Source organism: Piliocolobus tephrosceles, chromosome 8, assembly GCF_002776525.5.
Source record: "Piliocolobus tephrosceles isolate RC106 chromosome 8, ASM277652v3, whole genome shotgun sequence".
In the NCBI taxonomy this organism is placed as follows: Eukaryota; Metazoa; Chordata; class Mammalia; order Primates; family Cercopithecidae; genus Piliocolobus; species Piliocolobus tephrosceles.
The window spans coordinates 34,170,762-34,193,172 of NC_045441.1; the positions used below are offsets into that span (position 1 = coordinate 34,170,762).

General features: G+C 45.8%; 1 protein-coding gene across 2 annotated transcripts in view; it reads left to right on the forward strand.

Annotated features, from left to right (window-relative positions):
• ADCY1 (adenylate cyclase 1) overlaps positions 1-22,411 on the forward strand; it is a 138,335-nt gene that overhangs the window by 79,271 nt on the left and 36,653 nt on the right. The window contains exons 6-11 of one of the 2 annotated variants that reach the window (XM_023226479.1): positions 2,292-2,450; positions 4,620-4,761; positions 6,276-6,431; positions 18,621-18,815; positions 18,917-19,014; positions 20,457-20,541. In XM_023226479.1, coding sequence (XP_023082247.1) covers positions 2,292-2,450; positions 4,620-4,761; positions 6,276-6,431; positions 18,621-18,815; positions 18,917-19,014; positions 20,457-20,541 — 835 coding nt within the window. Of the gene's footprint in view, positions 1-2,291; positions 2,451-4,619; positions 4,762-6,275; positions 6,432-8,506; positions 8,888-18,620; positions 18,816-18,916; positions 19,015-20,456; positions 20,542-22,411 lie in introns of those variants that run through there. The other variant, XM_023226478.1, reaches the window with a different exon arrangement.

The following is a 22,411-nucleotide window of genomic DNA, read 5'->3' on the forward strand; positions in this document are numbered from 1 at the left end:
GCTTGAAATAATGGCTGACGCTCAATAGACGTTCATTGAACAAATGAATGAATGTGTGCTTACCTGTCCTTTCACTTTCGAGCTTCAGTGCAGCCGTGACTAGATTTCAGCTCTGCCAGAATTTACTTATGCCAAGGGGCCAACAGTGGCCCCCTCTGCCCAAGATGGGCCGCTTCCTCTTTTCCTTCCTGTTGGGGTCCAGCTCAGAGGACCAAGGTCATGGCTGTAGGCGGTGGGCAAATGTCAGACTTTTCCTCTGCCTAAAAAACACGTGCTATAAATGAGTGAACCTGAGAGCACAAATAAAGAGAAAAAACACAGTACAAATAAAGCCAAGAAAGTCTGTGGAAATTCTGTTCCTTGGAAATGAAGTTAAAGGTTGTGTTGGATTTAGACAAAGCCAGCTTGGGCATCCCAGGAATGGTGAGACCAGGAGGAGTCACTATGAGAGCAGTTCTGGCTGCATCATTCTTTTAGAAGTAACTGTTCAGTTAACTGCAGATCTGATGTTACCAAGAATTGAGATATTTGAGGCAGAACCTACTGGGAAAGATTGAAGATGGAGAGTATTGGTAGAACGTGGTGGTGTGGATTTGGTTGGAGGCTGGCCGAGGTGCCACTTGCTGGGAGCCTAAAGCTTTGGTGAGCTCAAGGGGATCTGGGGATGAAGGTGGGCCTGGGTCCCAGAGGTCTCCGTGCCATTTACCGTTTCATGGCTTCAGAGGTACAAACACTTACCAGTGCACAAAAACATTATTAGTATGTTTTGTTATTTACATTTTCCCATACTCACTTCCTTTTGTGAATTTTGAAAAATAAATTTTTATTTCAGCGTTTGGTTTCAGTGCTCAAAGAAGATTGGCAAACTGAAAAGAAATTAAATAAAAAAGTATATTCAAAATATATAAAACTACATAGGTATTAAAGATATATCAGTAGTCTAACTTCCACATACTGTAAATCGGTGGCATGCATACTTCTGAGTTTACTGAGGTTTCTGAACTCAGAAATCCGCGCTGGGACTTGTGTGATTCTGTGGTCTGGGCAGCCATCTGCCTTGGAGTGGCTGCCAGGGCCTCCAAGTGCTGTGGTTTTCGGGGACAAGCCTTTGTAAGGATGAAGTGGGTAGTGACGGGCGGCTGGCAAGGGTTTCAGTGGAGGCTGGGGAAGCGGTGGGGTTGTGCTGAGCAGGTGCTTCCTGAGCCTTGGCTGGAGCTCCAGGAAGGAGGCCCCAGTGGGAAGTCGGAGTGAAGGTAAACCACACACAGTCTTCTCGGGTGGGTGGCACAGCCTTGCCTTGCACGTACCGTGTTGTTATTGACAAATGTGATACACAGAGGCCTCCAGAATGGGACTCCAGGCTGAGCTGGTTTGCTGTCACCACATGATGGCCTGCCCCTCAGTCCTTATTGGAACTTTTGTTAGTATTTCCATCCCGGATGGAATAGAAAGAGGAGGTTGGCATCTTAAGCCTTAAGGTGCACTGGGTTAGAGTTTAAATGATTTCAGAGCTTGTCAAAGTGAATTTAGCTGGAACTGGGTTTACACACGAGGAAACTGAGGCATAGAGATGGGCATCTAGATTTGGCCAGGCTGGCCTGGGGTTTCCCAGAAGCCTTCAGTTCTCTCACCACCTGCTCTGTCTCTGTTCCTTTCCCTAATGCCCCGTGCCGCACTCTGTTGTCCCCACCCCGGCTCCTGGTGAATGCCCCTCGTGTCACCAGCCTGTCATGTCTGGATGTGGCCTCCAGGCCATAAGTTTGTATTGAGGCCTAAGGTCGACTGTGCGTCAGGAAGGGGTGGGAGGCCCGATGCCTGGGCTGCAGATTCTGTGGATGTTTCCAGCAGATTGTCATCTGCATCTGGCTGGCAAGCAGGCATGGGTCCCTGTGAGGGAGCAGTGGCCTCACAGAGCCCTATGTTAATCTGAACTGTCATGATGGCACACTCCACGGTAATGACCAGGTTCACCTGGGATTTGGGGACTGCCCTGGGCAGGGAGGGCCCTCTAGGAGACCATGAAGGGAACGCATGGGTCTGGTGTGGACATGGTGTGAGCTGGCTGGGAGTTTGGGCCAGAGCCACCCCTCCTGCCTAAGGCCCTCAGCTGACAGGTGGGCAGGAAGGCACTGTGTCCACTGACTATGCCAGGAGACCTCCATGCTCAGGCCACATGCAGCAAGGACAAGGCCCAGCTTCCGTGGTGCTCACAGCCTAGCGATGCAGAGCAAGGTGGCCCCTGGGCGGATACAAGGTGGGCCCCAGCCCCACGCTCTGTGTCTGTGTTGCAGATCCGTGGCTGAAGCCACCGAGGTGGACCTGAACATGCGCGTGGGTCTGCACACGGGCAGGGTCCTCTGTGGTGTCCTGGGCTTGCGCAAGTGGCAGTATGATGTGTGGTCCAATGATGTGACCTTGGCCAATGTCATGGAAGCCGCTGGCCTGCCAGGGTAAGTCGGGGATGGGGTGGGGAGGGGAGGGAGGTGGGTGGTGGCTGCATACCCCTGGGCTAAATCCGTGCTTCAGGTTCTGGGCTGTGCTCTTGAGGGCACTTGTGTGAGTGCTCCTAGAGAAGCCTGCCTGTCCCAGCCGCACCTGCCAACGAGACTCCCTGTGGTGGGCGTCCCACCCAGCCTGGCTGCCACTCTGTGCTGGGCCCAGCTGAGTCTGGCACACATCTACAAAAAGCTGTCATGGGACCAGAAGGCTAGAGCAGATGTGTGTGGGGACCTCTGCCCATGGTATGGTGCTGTCCTCATGGCTTATTGTCACTGCATCACTTCTCTTTTTGCTGTCTTTGGTTTCATTTTCTCAAATATGCAAATGGAAAGTGCTGGGACTTTAGAGCTCCTTCTCCACCCCCAAGCTCCACACAGCCATCTAGGAGCTCATGGACATCTGGGTCACAGATGATGCCTTCTTTGAGCTCTCTGAGAAGTGCCACGGGCTGTTGACAGCTGTGCTCCGTGGCAGGCTCAGCCTTATCTTGAGGAAGATTTCCATGCACCCCTCTGCCACCCCCGGGTCCTGTAATCTCCCTTTTGTATGATCTCGCAGTGGCTACCATAGCAGGCAGCTTCTCCAGAATGCTGGCTGCCCCTCAGCAGGCAACTTTTGCAGAACACTGGCCGCCCCACGGTGTGCCCTGGGCTCAGCATAAAGTAGGGGCTTCAGTGAGAGCTGGCGTTTTCCTCTCCCTGTTGGCTCCTGAGGCTGGGCTATGCAGCTGCTGTCTCCCTTGCTGATGGAATGGATGAGGCATCAGCTGAACACAGGAATGCACAGACACTTGCCTTTCTGGAGACTGTGGTGCCTGGAAGTTTCCAGACAACCTCGGTGACCTTCGTTGTTCAGGTCCAGGCTGATGGGGGTGACGGTGTCCCCAGTGCTTCCAGGGCCCCTCCGGAGGGGCAGGAAGCAGCAAGGTTGAGGCTTTCCATGAGCGCCCTGCCTGCCCCAGGCCAATGGGAGCTGCTGATGGGGGCACCCAGCGAGCATCCCAGCAGGAACTGGGCCCAGGGATCCAAGCACTCTGAGTTGATGGCAGGAATCGGTCCCTGTAGATGGGGCAGCACAGGGACGAGCTAAGGCTGGAGTCAGAGAACCTGCCTATGCTGCGCTCTGGCCCCTTTGCAACCTCTCCTCTTCCTGGCCTGGCAGTCCCTTCCTGTCCCTTCCTTTCCCACTCCCCTGCTCCTCTGGGGATCCTGGTGGAGCCACTGCTGGGAAAGGCCTCGTGACCTCTCGAGCCCTGTCCTCACCCTCTCAGGATCCCAGTGAGCGTGGCAGCTCTGCCTTCAGCCGCCTCCCATCTGAGCCAGGCTCCCTGCTTTCGTCCTCAGCCAGCCTTAGAGTTTAATTATGAATCCCAAGCTTTTCCCCTGCGAGGAGTTCAGAAAGTTGTGCGGTGAAGTGAAGAGTTGGGTTTGCAGGGAATGGTTTTGGAAGCTGGGGAGTTTGCTTCTCGCCCCATAAACCTGCGAGCTCAGGCGTTCCCTGCTAAGGAGCAGAGACTGGGTGTTCGAGTTTTCTGCTGAGACAATGCCAACTGTGGGGGATTTTCCTGCCCTCACCAGAAGATTGGTTGGGGAGGCGTGAACGCCTGGGCTCCACAGCCTGTTTCTCACCACCCTGCTTCCCACCCCCCACCCCATGTGTGAACACCGTGGCCACCCCTGACTTCTTGCTACCCAGTGGGGTCTGCCCACTCCTTGTGCTGACCAGACCAGACCAGACTGTGGTATGGGAGGGACTCCTATGTCTCCTCTCCTCTTTCTCTTCTTCAAATCATTGCCACTTTTTCCTCAACTTCCCTTATAAGTCCTGACACATTCTTTCTCTCTCTCCCTTGCTTCCTCTGCTCTCTCTCTGGCCCTATGTCCCCACCTCAGTCATCCCTGCTGTCCTGCTGGGCATGGTTCCTGATGGCCCTGCTGTATCTCTGCCTGGGCCCTCCCTCCTAGCATGGACGGACTTGCATGGGAGCGTGAATACTCCCTGTGGAGCCTGCCCTGGTGCAGGGAAGCCTCTGCCTGCGCCGCTTCCCCTCTGGCGAGGCCCTGCAGACTCTGATAACAGTGGCTCCCCACTCATCTGGCCTCTGCCTCCTTCTTTTGTAGGAAGGTTCATATCACAAAGACGACCCTAGCGTGCTTGAATGGGGACTACGAGGTAGAACCAGGTTATGGACATGAGAGGAACAGTTTCTTGAAAACTCATAACATTGAAACCTTTTTTATTGTGCCATCCCATCGCCGAAAGGTAGGCACCAGAGCCCCCATTATTTGGTTGATCCTTAGCTGCTGGGTCTGTGCAGAGCTTTACAGGTGTGACTCCTCCTGCTTCCTCTCCAAGCACTGCTTCTCCGGGCTGTGAACTTGCTAAGATGGGGAGACTTGTCCCCACTAACACTGTCCTGGGCCTTGTTTCTTATGGCGTGGGGAGGGGTCTAGGTAAGGGAGCCGGAACCCCTAGTCAGAGATCTGGGGTCACCTCAGGGCAGGCCATTCTGTGTCCTCCTTCCCCTCCCTGGGCCTTCACTGCCTCCCCTGCAAAGTGGGCATGAAACCCTGCAGGGGGGCCAGGGATAGGGAGCTCTGTGAACCGAGCAGTGCTGGGCACAGAGGTGGGCTGTTACCATCTTACATGGGGCACTTGAGGTCACCCTGCCCAGAGAAAAGTGATCTGGACATGATCAAGAGTGATCAAGTCACTTTCAGGGTCCATGTGAGGGGTCAGGCTCAGGGGAGGGTTCAGGGCTCAGGTGAGGGGATCAGGCTCAAATGAGGGGTTCAGGACTCAGGTGAGGGGTTCAGGGCTCAGGTGAGGGGTTCAGGGCTCAGGTGAGTGCAGGACTCAGGTGAGGGGTTCAGGACTCAGGTGAGGGTATAGGGCTCAAATGAGGTGTTCAGGGCTCAGGTGAGGGTGAAAGGGGGTGACAAGGTAGGTACAGTATACAGCCCCACTTTAGAGAATCTTGAATAGTGGGAGGGGAAGAGTGAGAATGCTCAGAAGAAGGGAGTTTTGTTGTTTTGAAGAGTGGAGATTTGTACCTACCTGTAGGGGCCAGAGAAAGTGAAGTTGAGAGGTAGGCAGCGAGGCCAAGGAAGGGGTGCCGCATTTCTGGAGAGGAGGTGGGGTCAGAGCTGCTGTGGGGGTGCAGGAACTTTGGCCTCACTCAGAAGCCAGGCCAGCCAGCAGAAACGATGACGGGGGGCATTCATGGGGTCCCACTTTCCTATCACCTCATTTGACCTCGAGAAGTCCCCCAGGGGTGAGTGGGTGATGTTCATCCGATTTTACAGACGGAATTTCACCCAGAACATGAGGACTGTGAGGGAATTGAGGTTCTGAGCCTCAGCTGGGTGCATTGCGCAGCCCTCCCCATCCTCTCCATGCGATTTCTTTCCTTGTCCGTAGAAGGGGACATGATGGAAGCTGAATGAGGTAGCAAAGACCTTTATTTCAAGCCCTGGTTGTCTTTCCTGACCAGGGCCTCTAGGCTCCCCCTACTTTGCTTCAGGATTCCATGCATCACATCGGCTTTTAGAGGCCTTTGATGTGCTTTGAGAATCAAACCTTCTGGACGTGGGTTGTGGTTTTGTTTGCTGCTCTATTCTTGGCACGTTCCTCTATGCCTGGCGTGAAGTAGGCACCGAGCAAATGAATCCCAGTGCCCTGGGGTGGCTGTAGCTATCAGGATCGCATTCCCAGCCTGAGAGGCAGAATGTGTCTCATTCACAGCATTTCTCCTTGCCCCTTGTGTGTTTGAACAGATATTTCCAGGCCTAATTCTCTCAGATATAAAACCGGCCAAGAGGATGAAGTTCAAGACTGTCTGCTACCTGCTGGTGCAACTCATGCACTGCCGAAAGATGTTCAAGGCCGAGATCCCCTTCTCCAATGTCATGACCTGTGAGGACGATGACAAGGTAGGAACAGCCGGGGAACCTGCCATGCTGGAGCTGCCAGGGACTGATCTGTCTCCTGCCCTCCCAATATGGACCCCATGCGATTTGGCTAGATCAGAACTCCCTGTTTACATGTGGGTAATCTTGTAAATGCTGCTCAGAGCTGAGCTACTTTTTATTTCCTGCAAAAGTCATTATAGTGTACTTTTTTGCTCCTCGGCATTCTTTGTATTTATCCATAATCTATGTATTTATATGTGTTTATCCATAAGTTCAAGCTAAAATTCCCCATCTGCTATCTAAATGGCCTCTGAGGGTATTCGTTCTGGGCAGATGTGCCGGACCCTCCCTCCTTAGGTGGATCTCACACTAAGCCTGGCCCTACCCACCTGTCATCCTTGCCCCCAGCGTCCAAGCCTGTGCTTCATCTGTCTGTGCCTGTGCGGCTTCTTGGCTCCCACTCTGTGCAGGAGTGCACTGCCTGCAGATGGCCTTCGCCTGTTACTCTTGGTCTGCAGCCCACCCAGGATGTCCAGATGGGCAAAACACCAAAACACTGTCTTCTCAGCAGTCTCCACCTCTGACTCCTCGCCCACAGTACCTGATTCCCTACCGCTGGACCCCAGGTTTCCCAGCTTTGCATTAGGTGCTGTGGGCAGGGTGAGCCTGGAAGCCGGGGTTTTGCAGTTCCAGTGTCACTCCTTCATCACCATCTGCCCCCCAGACAGGGCTCCCTACTGCTGCTGCCTTGTGATGAGTGAAAGCAAGTCAGAAATGGGGAGGAGAATAGCATCTCCACAGCAGGAGGCATCAAAGGTGGTGACGGGGCACGACAGGCAGGTGGTCTCTGCCGGGATGTCTGCGGTGGTCCCAGTAGGGCGTATGCCTAGGACAAGAGTAATAGGTGCAGTCTGTGTGCACATAGCAGTCCCCACCTGCAGCAGTCACCCTCTGCGGGCGTCCAGGCCTGTTACCACTCTCTTCTCTCCCCCTCTGCTACCCGCACCTCCAGACTCAGCCCAGGCCTGCCAGCCTCAGCGTTTGATGGAGCCCAGCCTTGGAGCTGGAGTTAGGTGTCAGGTGGGAGAGTGCGTTGTGCCATCTGTGACCTTGGCGCTGCTTTTGTGAGCACACGTGTCCGAAGTTCAGGGGAACGGCTTGCTAAGGCTCTTGGACAGACTGGGACCACCTCAGACTGTCCTCTTCCTCAGGATCCCTGTTCCCCAACTGTGCTCATTCAGGGGTGTGGGAGCCAGGGCAGCGGGGACTGGCCTCTAGGTGGCGGTGTTGCACAAGGGCCCAGTCTCTGCCAGGAGGGCAGGAGCTGTTAAAGAAAATTATTTGACCAGCTTTGTGGGCTCGGTGGCTCATGCCTGTAATCCCAGCACTTTGGGAGGCCAAGGTGGGTGGATCACAAGGTCAGGAGTTCAAGACCAGCCCGACCAACATGATGAAACCCCGTCTCTACTAGAAATACAAAAATTAGCCAGGTGTGGTGGCATGTGCCTGTAGTCCCAGCTACTCAGGAGGCTGAGGCAGGAGAATCGCTTGAACCCGGGAGGTGGAGGTTGCAGTGAGCCAAGATCGTGCCACTGTACTCCAGCCTGGGCGGCAGAGTGAAACTCTGTCTCAAAAAAAAAAAAAAAATTATTCAATGACACTTGCTGAAACACTGTTAAGACAGTCTGTATGTGGGACCATAGCTGTAGCATAGGAACCCCAGCAGTGGCAGTGGAGTCGTGCTGTTGAGGGGAGAGGCTAGACTCAGCTCCTAACAGAAGGAGGGTAGTGAGGGACAGTGGATGGAAAATTTCTAAGAGGAAACATAGGGGTAAGGGGATTCTGGCCAACTGACCTAGCACGATTGTTGCTGAAGACAGGTCTAGGTGATCAGGGCTCCCCTGGGGGCTGGTGGAGGGTGAGAAACCCGATCAGATAGGAGGGGGATGGGATATTGAGGGTGGGGTGTTCCTGCTAAAACTGGATTTTACAAGGAAGTGCACCTTTGGGCCTAGGAGAAGTTTCAGAGCCTGGCTGAAATTTGGTCAAGCAGAGAAAATGTGTCAGACCCCACACATCTGATGCCTCTCCTGTAGGTTCAGATCCGTCCCTCACTGAGTGGCCTGGACATCCTCCTGGGGATTTGGTCTCCCACCCTGCAATGGGGGCAACTGTGCACATAGCTTCAGGTCCTGCCCAACAGCCACTGTCACCAGTGCTGCAAGGATGAGCTCCTGCCATCAGCCCTTACCCCCCAGGGCATTCATGCCAGCTGTTTCTTCTCTCAGCAGTTTCTCCTGATCATAAACATAATTGATTATGGAAAATATGGAGAAACACCAAAATGCACAAGGGAGAAAATGAAAAGCATTTATCTGCAATCCTACCATTCCACAAAAAAGCTATCATGAACATTTTGTTCCTTCCAGTTTCTTAAGTGTGTGTGTCTGTATTTTTTAAATAAACTTGACTGGATGATACACAGGCAGTTTGGTTGCTTGTTGTTTATTTTTTGCTTGCAAATATATCATAAACATTTTCTTATTAAATACTTATCAAAAATATGATTTTTTTGGTCCTTATTTTACTTTTTAAGTTCTGGGATACAGGTGCAGAACATGCAGGTTTGTTACGTAGGTATACATGTTCCATGGTGGTTTGCTGCACCCATCAACCCATCATCTAGGTTTTAAGCCCCGCATGCATTAGGTATTTGTCCTAATGCTCTCGCTTCCCTTTCCCCCCACCCGCCGACAGGCCTCTGTGTGTGATGTTCCCCTCCCTGTGTCCATGTATGCTCATTGTTCAACTTTCACTTGTGAGTGAGAACATGTGGTGTTTGGTTTTCTGTTCCTGTGTTGGTTTGCTGAGGATGATGGTTTCCAGCTTCATCCATGTCCCTGCAAAGGACATGAACTCATTCTTTTTTATGGCGGCAAAAAATATGATTTTTAAAAATCATTATATAGATTTCCAGCCTAAAGAGAAACCATTTACTTAATCAACCTCCATTGATATTTAGGTTATTTCTGTTATGTTTAAATGAAGCAAATCGTGGACAGAGCTTTTGGTCATGAAAGTACGTTTATTTCTCTGATGGTTTTGTGTAATGGAATCCAGAGAGTCAAGTGTCTGCCGGAGTGTGTGCAGCCTGTTAGGGTTGTTATGCTCATCGCCCACTGGGCCCACCAGGTGGGGAACATGACATTGCCTGCCTGAGTCGGCGTGGGACACGCCTCTATTCCAGTTTCCTAATACCTGGCAGCACAGTTGTCTCCTCTAATACACCCAGAAGCCTCCCAGTTTGGTCTCTCTCTCTTTTTATTGAGTGCTGCTTTTGTTCTTCTCTTCTTAAATATTTAAGCTTGAATTAAAAAATAAAAGCAGCCTCCACACATGATACAAAAATTAAGTCCTCCAAGATGTTTGCCATTTTGTATTTCCTTCTAGAAAATCAATTTGGGTGTGCACCAGAGATTAATGCAAAGAGCTTATCATTTTGTCGTCCACGCTCTTTTCACTAGGTGACAGACTTTAGAAATCTTGGAGTCATTTCTAAGTGGCTGGATGGCCTTCCGCTGCAGGAGGGAGGGAGGGATGTGACTTCACCACTGGCTTGTTGGTTGGTGGGGACTTTTATTTCTAGAGGTTGGTCTCATGTCTACTGGTGTCATGAACATCTTTTTTTCACAAATGTCTTAGTAAATCTTATGAGGATAGCCTGGGGTATTTCTTTGTAGTGGAGTTGCTGGATTAGATGGTGTGTCTGTTTTAATTTCGGATAGCTGTTGCCAAATTGTTCTCTCTCAAGCACTTGCTGTGCTCGCTCCCACCACCGATGCACCTGAGCCTTGGTTTCCTCAATGGAGTCAGCTCTGTGTTTTAGCATGGTTTAAAAAATCACCGGTATGCTCAGTGCTCAATGTCTTCTCAGTTTCTGATCCACCTAGGGGCTCTCCTACCCCATCTCCTGGGCATTTTGTTTAAACATGGCTAGGAATTTTTTAAAAATATAACTTCTACCATATCTATCTGAATTTAATGAAGATAAAATTTCAGCTTGTTTGGTCCACACTTTTTGAAACTGATTGCAATAATGTTTTACAATTATTTGTAAATAATATTTATTTGTAAATGTTTTTATTTGTAAAAATTATTTGTAAATGTTTTGAAACTGATTGCAATAATGTTTTAATTCTGTTGCATTTTTTTGATCTACAATAGTATGTTTTTCAAATCGTGATAATTTTGCTTTCTCTTTTTCATCCTATGTTAAATGATTGCAATAGGATGGGCATTCTTTTTTGTTCTGGGTATAATAGTTAAATAGGGTTTTACCACTAATTGTGATGCTTTGGGTTAGGAGTAATAGTATATGGCTAATTATTTCAAGAAAGTGATCCCTTTGAGTTAGCTTTTGGATTTTTTCTTTTGATAAGTGGATGTTGAATTTTAGAAAATACTCTTGAGTAGGTATAAAGATGCTTAGCCTGGTGGTTCCCCCTCTGACTGTTAATATGGTCAGTGATATCACTGCATCCTCCAGGGTTCTTTTGACATTGTAGGAGCTTCACCTTCCTGTCCATCCCTGTGGCCTTGGGCTCCTCCTGGTACACGTTCGGAGATGTGTGTATCATCTACTCGCTGAAGGACAGTCACCTTCCTCTCAATGTGTTGACCATTCTTGTGGCTGCCTGTCACAGCCCAGGACTGTGATTTATGACTGTGGAGGACAGTCAGTAACCCAGGACATAGCAGGTGAGCTGACAGGCAGAGGATGCTGAGTGGTGACAGGGTTTGGAGGTGTGACTGACCCGAGGGTGGACCAGTGTCTCTCACTCCTGACTTGAGGGAGGATCCATGTCCATTATCACCAACCGGGAAATGGACCTGTGTTCATCAGCCCTGACCACAGGGAGGATCTGTGTTCCTCAGTCCCTGATCTGAGGGAGAACTCGTGTCCATCAGCCCCTGACCTGAGAGTGGACCTGGATCCATCATTCCCTGACCTGAGGGTGGACCTGTGTCCATCATTCCCTGATCTCGAGGTAGACCTGTGTCCATCATTTTCTCACCTGAGGGTGGACCTTTGTCCATCAGCCCTGACCACAGGGAGGATCTGTGTCCCTCAGTCCCTGACCTGAGGGTGAACTTGTGTGGATCTGCCCCAACTGGAGGGTGGACCCATGTCCATCCGCCCCAACTTAAGGCTGAACATGTGTCCATCAGCCCTGACCTCAAGGTGGATCTGTGTCCATCAACCTTTCACGTGAACTCTCAGAACTATCAGACCAGGGAGCAGTTGATACTGACCATTGGTCTTCTGAACAAGCCCAACCTCAGGTAAATAACCAGTGACCGGCAGGGGACTCAAGTCAAGGTCTACTTGTCTGGGGTTGTAGCCTGAATGGGCAATGAAAAAGCTACTGGGTGCAGCAGAGATTTGCACTGGCAAGGACTCTGAGCATGGTTTCCTCATTATCTCCAGCTTCAGGACAAAGTTTCCCCTTGAGTATGGAGGTTTTTACCTGGAATCATCCCTCTCAATGGAATCATACAGTATGTGATCTCTGAAGTTGGCTTTTTCTTCATCCAGCATTATGCCCTTGGGATCCATCCAAGTTGTGTGTGTTAATAGTGCCTTCCTTTCATTGCTAAATAGTCCTTCATGGTATGGATAGACCACTGTTTGTTCAGCCATTTGCTTGTTGAAGGACATTTCTGTTTCCAGTATTTAACTTTCACAAATAAAGGTGCCATAAACATTGCTGTGTGAAATTTTGTGTGCACATACATGTTAACTCTTCTAGGATAGATGCCCAGATATGTGATTGATGGGTCATGTTTAGATTTTTTTCATAAACTGCCGAACTGTTTTCCAGAGTGTCTATTTTATATCCCCATCCCCAGTGTATGAAGGATCCAGTTCCTCTGCATCCTCACCAGCATTTGGTGTTCTCTCTTTCTCTCTCTTAAATATAGCTGTTCTAATAAGTATGTCGTGATACTTCGCTGTGATTTTATTTTTGCATTTCACTGATGGCTAAGGATGTTGAACATCTTTTCATGTGCTCATTTTTTATCCATATGTTCTCTTGCCTTTTGGTGAACTGTCTCTTCATGTCTTTTGTCTGCTTTCTAATTGGATTATTTGATTTTTTTTGTGCTGTTCATTTTTGAGAGTTCATGGTATATTCTAGAAATGATTCTTTTGTTAGAGATGTGGTTTGCAATTATTTTCTGCCAGTCTGTAGCTTGTCTTTTCATAGAACAGATGTTTTCAGTTTTGAAGATAATCAATTTATTGATTTTTCGCTTTTATGATTCATGTTTTTGGTGTCATACCTAAAAACCTTTTACATAGCCCAAGTCCCCAAATTTTGACATACATTTTACTCTAAGAATCTTACAATTTTACATTTAATAGTTAAATCTATGATCCATTTTGAGTTCACTTTTTATAAAGTGTAAGTTTCATTTATTTTTTAGATTTTATTTTTGCTTATGGATATCTGGTTGCTCCAGCACCATTTGCTGAGAAGCTATCCTTCCTTCATTGAATTGCTTTTGAACTTTTGTCAAAAGTCAGTTGGCCATACTTATGTGAGGCTATTTCTGGGTTCTCTATTGTTCCATTTATCTATTTATCTCTCTGTCTGACAACACCATACTGTCTTGATTAATGTAGTTGTATAAGTCTTAAAATCAGGTACAGTGATTCTTCTTACTTTATTGTTTTAAAGAAAAGTGGGCTATTCTAGTCCCTTTTCCTTTCTGTTTGCATGAATGTGGTATGCCTCCTCATTTGTTCAGATTTTCTTTGATTCCTTCCATCAGCATTGTGAGGTGTTCAGCATACGAGACCTCGCCGTGTTTTGTTAGATTTACATCTTGTATTTTATTTTTCTCAGTGATTATCAATGATACTACATTTTAATATTGGTCTTCCTTTTTACATCACTAGTATAAAGAAATACCTTTTTTTAATGTTTATCTTTTACACTGTCACCTTGTGGAACTCACTAATTTGTTCTAGGAGATTTATATATATATTCCTTGGGATTTTCCATGTAGATCATCATGTCATCTGAAACTAGAGACAATTTTCTTTCTTTCCCATCTGTATGCCGTTTACTTCCTTTTTGTGCCTTATTGCACTGACCGGGGTTTTTAGCACTATGTTGCATAGAAGTGGTGAGAACCAACATCATGTACTTTATCCAGATCATAGAAGGAATGTGTTCTGTCTTTCATGATTAAGTATGATGTTAGCTATAGGCATTTTGTAGATGTTCTTAATCAAATTGAAGAAGTTCCCCCTCAATTCCTAGTTTTCGGATCATTTTTATCATGAATGGGTATTGAATTTTGTCAAATGATTTTTCTGTATCAATTGACTTTCCTCTTTAACCAGTTCATCTGGTGGGTTACATTGATGTTCAAGTATTTAACCAGCCTTTCATCCCTAGAATTGTTTATTCTATAAAATTCTCATTATGTATTGCTGAATTTTATTTGCTAATATTTTGTTAGATTGTTTAATATCTACATCCATGAGGGATATTGGCCTGTAGGTTTCTCTTTTGTACTATCTTTGTCTAGTGTTGGTATCAGGGTAATACTGACTTTGTAAAGTGACTTGGGAAGTATTGCTTCCTCTTCTATTTTCTGGAAGAGATTGGTTAAAACTGGTGTTAATTCTTTAAACATTTGCTAGAATTTGTTAGTGAAACCATCTGGGCATGGAAGTTACTTTTTCAGGAATTTTTAAATTATAACGTCAATTTCTTTAGAAATTATAGGATTTTTCAGTTTACCCTTTATGTTGCATGAGTTGTGGTAGTTGTGTTTCAAAGAATAGTTCATTTGATCTAAGTTGTCAAATTTATGTGTGTAGAGTTGTTTATAATATTCCTTCATTAACCTTTTGATGCCTGCAGAGTATATAGTAAAATTTCATTTTATTTCTAAATTTGTTAGTGTCTTTTCACTCTTATTTTTCAGGCTTGCAGTGATTTGCCAACTTTATTGATATTTTCAAAGAACCAACTTTTGGTTTCATTGATTTTCTCTATTATTTTTTTGTTTGTTTTCTTTTTATTGAATTCTTCTCTTTGTTATTTCCTTTCTACTGTTAGCTTTGAGTCTGTTTTGCATTTCTTTTTCTAGTTTGTTAACATGGCAATTAGATTATTGATTTGAGACTTTTTCTTTTTTCTTGTATAGGTATTTAGTATTATTAATTACTTTTCAGCACTACTTTAGCTGCATCCTGTAGATTTTGGCATATGTTCATTCAGATGAGTATATATATACACACACACACACACATACACACACACACACACACACACATATATATATACACACACACACACACATATGTATTTTTTTTTTCCTTGAGACTTCCCCTTTGACCTATGGCTTATTTAGAAATGCTTGGAAATTTTCCTGTTATCTAACTTACTAGTTTTAGTTTGACTCTGTTTTGGTCTGAGAGTACATGATGTGTATGATTTCAATTGTTTTAAATTTGTTGAGTTTTGTTTTATGGCCAAGGTCTCTTAAGACATACCCTTGGGTACCTGAAAAGAGTGTATTCTGCCATTGTTGCATGGAGTATTTTATAAATGTCAATTAGATCTTAGCTTATTTTATGTCTAGTTGTCCTACTGATTGTTGAAGAGAGATGTTGACATCTCCAACTGTAATTGAGAATTTGTTTATTTCTCCTTAAATTCTCTCTCTCTCTCTTTTTTTTTTTTTTTTTTTTTTGAGACGGAATCTCTCTCTGTCACCCAGGCTGGAGTGCAGTGGTGCGATCTCAGCTCACTGCAACCTCTGCCTCCTGGGTTCGAGCAATTCTCTGCCTCAGCCTTTCAAGTAGCTGGGATTACAGGTGCCCTCCACCATGCCCAGCTAATTTTTGTATTTTTAGTAGAGGCGGAATTTCACCATTTTGGCCAGGCTGGTCTTGAACTCCTAACCTTGTGATCCACCTGCCTTGGCCTCCCAAAGTGCTGGGGTGACAGGCGTGAGCCACCGTGCCTAGCTCTTTCTCCTTAAATTCTATCAATTTTGGCTTCGTGTGATTGAAATTTCTATCGTTTTATGCATACACATTTAGGACTTCTATGTCTTCCTTTTACACTGACTCTTTAATCATTTTGTAATGTCTCTCTCTATCCCTGGTAAATTTTTTTTGCTCTGATATCTACTTTTTCTGTTACCACTACAGCCACTCCTACTTTCTTTAAAGTTTGCTTGATGTATAATTTCTATTCTATTAATTTCAGCTTACATATATTGCTATATTTGAAGTGAGTTTCTTTAGACAGCATGTATTTGGATCATATTTGTTAAATCATTTAGTACAGCCTCTTTTAATTGGTATATTTAGAATATCTACACTTAATGCAATTATTGATATGTTATTGGTAGGTCTGCTGTTTAACTTATTTTTTGTTTTCTGTTTGTTCCTTCTGTTTTTATTTCTGTTTTTTTTTTTTTTTTCCTATGTTGCTGTGGTTTATGTGAGCAATTTTTAGAATTCCATTTTGATTTATATATAGTGCGTCTTGTTGCATACAATTTTTTGTAGTTTATCTAGGTATATATCATTTTTACATAACATTACAGCCTACTGATGTCAACATTTTAACAAGTTTACTGTAGAAACCTTACCTCTCTTTAAGTTCCTTTATCCTTCCCCATTTATAACATAAATGTCATAAATATTTCCTCTCTATATATCAGACAATTTGTAATCTTTGGTTCAACCCGAAAACATGTAGAAAATTCAAGAGAAGAAGGAAAGTATATTGCATTTACCCACATTTTTATCCTTTCTGTTGTTATTTGTCTTCGTGATGTTCCAACATTCCTTCTTTTACTATTTTCTTTTTTTGTTTCAAGAATTTCTTTTTGCTATTCTTTAGGTTGATTGTAAAGTCTTTCAACTTTCCTTTATTTAAAAATATTATAACATTTTTTTCATTTCTGAAGTATAATTTTGCTAGATGTTGAATTCTGGGTTGACGGTTCTTGAGCACTTGACAAATGTTTTCCCACTTTTTTCTGGCTTCCATGGTTTCTGAAGAAATGACACTATCATTCTAATTCCTTCCCCTCCCCCCAAAAAATCAGATATCAGTTTTCTCATGCTGCTTTCAAGAATTTTCCTTTGGCTTTTGTTCTTGGAAGTTAATTATGATGTGTGTTGGCATCTGTTTCTTTGAGTTTGCCCTGTTTGAGATTTTCTCACTTATTTCAATCTGTAGATTTACATCTTCTGCCAAACTTGGGACATTTTCTGCTATTATTTCTTCTAATATTTGTCCAGTCTCATACCCTTTTTCTTCCTTCTGGGACTCTGATGACATGAATGAATGTTAAATCTTCCATTTTAGTTCCACAGTTCCAAAGGCTCTGGTTTTTTTTTTTAAGTCTGGTTTCTTTTCATTGTTCAGATTGGATAATTTCTGTGGCTCTGTATTCTAGGTCAGGAATTCTTTACTCTGTGCACTTCAGTCTGCAGTTCAGCTCTTCCATTGGATTTTAAATTTTGATAATTGTATTTTTCAGGTCTGTAATTTTTATCTGTTCTTTCTTATACTTTCTTTTATTCTGAGACCTTCTATGATTTGTTTCAGGTGTGTCCATAATTACTTACTGAAGCATTTTTATAATGACTGCTTTAAAATTCTTGTCAGATAATTTTAACAGCTCTATCATCTTGAAATTAGTATCTGTTGATTGTCTTTCTCATTCAAGTTGACATTTTTTAAAGTTTGATATTATGATTTTTTTTTTTTTTCATATCCTAGACATTTGGGTATTGTGTTGTGATACTCTGGACCCTATCGAAATCTCTTCAGACTTTACAGCGCTGGGGCAGTGCAGGTGGAATTCCAGGTTTCCTACTCATCCTCCATGACAGCCTGGCATTTGGCACCAAGGTGACACCTGGCACTTTGTTACTGTTGAGTAGATATGGATGTTCAGATTCCTCGTTCGGCCTCCACTGACAATGCAAGTGGGAGCTCATTACCACTTAGTGGAGATGAACATCTCCACTCCCTATTTAAGTTTCTTTGGCACTATGTCGGTGGGGCCTTGGGTGTGCCTCCTCGCAGCCTAATAAAGATCAAAGTTGAGGCTCCCCACATGGTCTTTGCTGGCCTGGGTGGAGCTGGGGCCACAGATTTTTTTTTTTTTTAATGGTCTTTGGCTACAATAGGGTGGTATTGTCTAAAAGTTTTCTCTTTTGCTAGGTTGCCTTTTTTTTTTTTTGGCTAGAAAGAACAGGCTTTTTTGTGGGGGGCGCTTTAAACAAGTTTTTGGATGCCGGCTTCTCTGGTTTCTAGTCTGGGATAGATAAGGCAGAAAGAAACCCCAAGGGACACCACCCACCCAACACTGTTTTCCTTTGAGTTGCAAGGTCCCTGAGATCACCCTCTTCTTTCCACCTTTCACAGTCTGTGTTTATTTTATATGTGTTGTCAGTGTTTTTACCACTCAGTAGGAATAAAAACAAGTGTGTTCATTTCATCTTTTCTGGAACTGCATGGCTAGCCTCTTTTAATACTCTTATTTTCTTCTCAAGTGTGTTAAGTACCAGAGGTTCTGTTTATGCAGCACTGATAGTGAGCTGATGGCAAGTGGTTTTAAATCAGACTCTACTTTCCTTTTGGCAAATGGGTGCTTTCTTGTATCCCTCATGTGACATGTGGAAGCTGTGGAGGAGAGGCTCACTCTCTGTTCCCATCAGCCCTGGCCAGAGTGAGGGATTGGTGAAGCCACTCCTTTTGCCACCATTTCTCTCTCTTAGTAGGAGGGGGTTGGACTCCTGCTCTTGTAACTCTGGGGCATCTCTTTCTGCATGTGTTGGGGTTTTATGAGTTTAGGAACCTGCTCTTACTGGGTGCTGTTCTCCCCACTGCACACGTGTTTAATCACGTAATCCTTGCTGCTATGCCATCACGCAGGGGCCATAAGACCCCCATTACAGGTGTGGGAACCCCAACACTGGCTGCTGAGATGACTCACCTGCCATCTCACCACCAGCAGGGCAGAGCCATGATTATTAAATGTCAGATTCCCAAACCCGACCCCACCCTGCAGCAGATCAGGCTGGAGGGAGAGTACAGGTGCTTTTCTTCAGTAAGTGGAGAATTTGATGATGTTCCTTTATTTCCATGATGGCTCCAGCGGAGGGCATTGAGAACAGCCTCAGAAAAACTCAGAAACCGCTCATCTTTTTCTACCAACGTTGTCTACACCACCCCGGGCACTCGTGTCAACAGGTACATCAGCCGCCTCTTAGAAGCCCGCCAGACAGAGCTGGAGATGGCAGACCTGAACTTCTTTACCCTGAAGTACAAACATGTCGAACGGGAGCAAAAGGTAAGCAACTCTGGTTTTTGGCTTCACTGGTGCTGCTTGCGAAGGCGCTCGTGGCTGGAGGAAGCCCTCAGCCCTGATGGATTGACTTCTCTCTTACACAGTACCACCAGCTTCAGGACGAGTATTTCACCAGCGCTGTTGTCCTCACCCTCATCCTGGCTGCCTTATTTGGCCTTGTCTACCTTCTAATATTCCCACAGTGAGTATTTCTGTCAACGAGGTGAGGAACTCAACAAGAAGTCCCGGTTTCTGGGGATCGTGATTGTATTTCTGTTATATGCTCAAGCTTCGTCTCCCATAGTTACTGTCCCAATGTGCCCAACATTTCGGGGAAGACATTAGCCAGCCATCATTTCCTCATTTTCTTGTGTCAGTAGTGTAACAAGCCTTGATGGCATATGGCATGGGACTGGTCACTTTCCATTTAAAATTTTGAATTGACTTAATTCTAAGACACCGTATAGTTTCATGTTTTTTCGTCTATGCAACATACACCATTGCTTTAATAATAGCTTTTGGCTGGGTGTAGTGGCTCATGCCTGTAACCCCAGCACTTTGGGAGGCTGAAGCAGGAGGATTATTTGAGGCCAGTAGTTTGAGGCCAGCCTGAGCAATGTAGCAACACTCTATCTCTACAAAAAAAAAAAAAAAAAAAAAAAAATTAGCCAGGCATGGTAGCACTTGTTTGTAGTCCCAGCTACTCAGGAAGCGGAGGCAGGAGGATGCCTTGAACTCAGGAGTCTAAGGCTGCAGTGAGCTGTGATCTCACCACTACTCTCCAGCCTGGATGACATAGGGAGACCTTGTCTCTAAATATAATAATAATAATAACAATAACTTTTGAGAAGAGACTGCACTGAATGAGCTCATTGGCTTCTAGATCCACGTTATTTTCAAAAACTTAAAATCAGGAAAAGTGGCCTCTTAAAAGGAAGAAAAACAATAATTTAAATAACATTTAGACCTCATATAAGTCAATGTGAGTTTGGCAGCTTTTACTCATTTTTTATGTTTTTGCAAGAAAGACAGCACTAAGTCTGCACTTGCCACTTTACTTTCAGGCGTACTCATTTCTTAATAAAAGCTACCTACGGGAATCCTACCTCCTCTGAGTTTGAAAGCGCATGGAGGCCACCCCACACCTGCGGAGGAGGAGGGAGCTCAGCCCTGGGTGCTCTGCATCCTGCCCAGCCCACAGACACTGAACTCAGCAGCCTGCCTCATGGGCCTGTTTGGGATTTAAGTGTTTTCTAAAAATGTCCTTCCCAGACAAAGCCCAGCTAGAGAATAGCTCTGTAAAGTCGGGAAAACTCCTGTCTTTCCATCATGAGGAAAAAGGCTTCCAGAAAAGTTCTGTGATTCTCAGCCTAAGCTAGATCTCTGCGGTGGGGGTAGGAGAAGTGGGAGGTAAACTCAGGAGGGGCCCCCTTCTCACTCAGGAACCCCAGATGCTCTTTCCTAAAAAAGAGAACCAGCTATGTCAGTCCCCAAAGACCTGAGTGGCAGGCATCCAGGTGAACGATGCTGCTTCCTCCTGAGGGCACAGGGGATGTGGAGGGAGGGGCCAATTCTCAGCCATCTCTTGGGTCCACCTCTCCTGATCCCCACCTGACAGTGACCCTCATGTTTTCTGTCCCCCAGGAGTGTGGCCGTCCTGCTCCTGCTAGTTTTCTGCATCTGCTTCCTGGTGGCCTGTGTCCTGTACCTGCATATCACCCGGGTCCAGGTATGTGGGTGTCCTGTGTCCTGTGTCTGAACATCACCTGGTTCAGGTATGTGGGTGGCCTGTGTCCTGTACCTGCACATCACCCGGGTCCAGGTATGTGGGTGGCCCATGTCCTGTACCTGCATATCACCTGGTCAGGTATGTGGGTGGCCTGTGTCCTCTACCTGCATATCACTTGGTCAGGTATGGGGATGGCATGTGTCCTCTGCCTGCACATCACCTGGGTCCAGGTGTGTGGGTGACCCGTGTCCTCTACCTGCATATCACCTGGTCCAGGTATGTGGGTGTCTTGTGTCCTCTACCTGCATATCACCTGGTTCAGGTATGAGGGTGGCCTGTGTCTTCTACCTGCATATCACCTGGTCCATGTATGTGGGTGGCCTCTGCCTGCCCACTGGGTGGGATGGGGTGGAATGGGGTGGGATGGGGGAGGCAGTTCTGTTCCCTTATCCGCCTCGACAGGAAGAAAGAGTCTGCTCACATAGCAGATGCTCATGAAGACCCAGTTCTGCACTGGGCACATGCGCTCCTCTGGGAGTATGCCCAGTGGGCACAATAGACTGGTGATTGGTACTGATTAAACAAATGAGCACAAGATACCGATCCTGTTCTGGAATGGAGAGTCTAGCAGCAGGACAGAAGAGGGATGTTTATTCTGCATTTATGCCACAGACTTTGGAGAGGGGTGACATTTTCCAGGTACATTGTGCTATCTGGGCCCTGATGCCTCATCTGCTTTGTCCTGTGGGCTTTTGCAGGAAAGACCTGAGCTTTGTGGCCTTGTACTATCTGTGGCTCACTTGGGAGGACTCTATAGTTCCTAAGCCTTCATTCCTTCATCACATTTCCCACCTTCATTTCTAAACAGCTCGTTTTCCTCAGCCAACCCCGGGGTGTCACTTCTGGCAGACCCAGTGTTATTTTTGCATAATGATTGAAAACAGCAACTTTTTGAAAAGATTAAATCTAGTTTCATTTATTTAACTTTGTCATTATGCATAGGTACTATCTTGAGTTTTTAAATTTAAAAAATGCTAACTATTAAAACTTCATTCCTATTTCTTTGACTTTTATAGATTAAGTGACATTTGGTTTGGCAAATTTTAAAATTTACCACTTCAAGTAAGACTGCTGTTTTTCATATAATTTCAAGTGAATGCAGGACAGATGGATGACAGTTTTTAAAGCCTATTCCTTTGTCCTCAATGGTGGGAAGCAGTGTGCCTACCCAGTGGTGCACAAATAGTGTAAGATATGCAGAAAATGTGAAAAGCCATTGGGCAAGAAGAGCGACCACAAAGCAGAAGCCAAGGAATGCACCAGCCTGGAAAGCTCTGGCCAGAGGTCCCAGCCCAGGAATACTGATTCTTGTGAGTGGACGTACACTGCTTTCTGTGACTCCACAAGAGCCTCGCAAGCCAGGTGGTGAGACGGGTCAGCCTCTTTCCCCCATGTGAGGAAAGCAGGCTCAGGCAGGCTAAGAGATGTGCTCATGAAAACAGGAAGCAAAATCTGTACCCAATCTGTCCATAAAAATAATATTAAAATTTAGAAACCTCTTGGTTCTAAAAAACACATGATCTGTGGAAGTGGGGCACTGAGACATCTGCCCAGAATCATCTCCCTTTTGTTAATAAGGGAGCTGCCCTCATGGCTGGGAACTTTGGCCAGAATACTTCCAGGTGCTGACATTAAAAGAGGCTAGCCTGCAGTTATCCCATGAAGCTTCTTCTGTATTCCAGTGTTTTGTTCTCTTGGTGGAGTCTGCCCTGGATGCCACTAGCTCCTTTCCTTCTGAATATTCACTCTCCCTTCTCACCCTCTTCTGTGAGCGAGCATAGAGCATTTTTTCCTAAGTATGTGGTTTGAA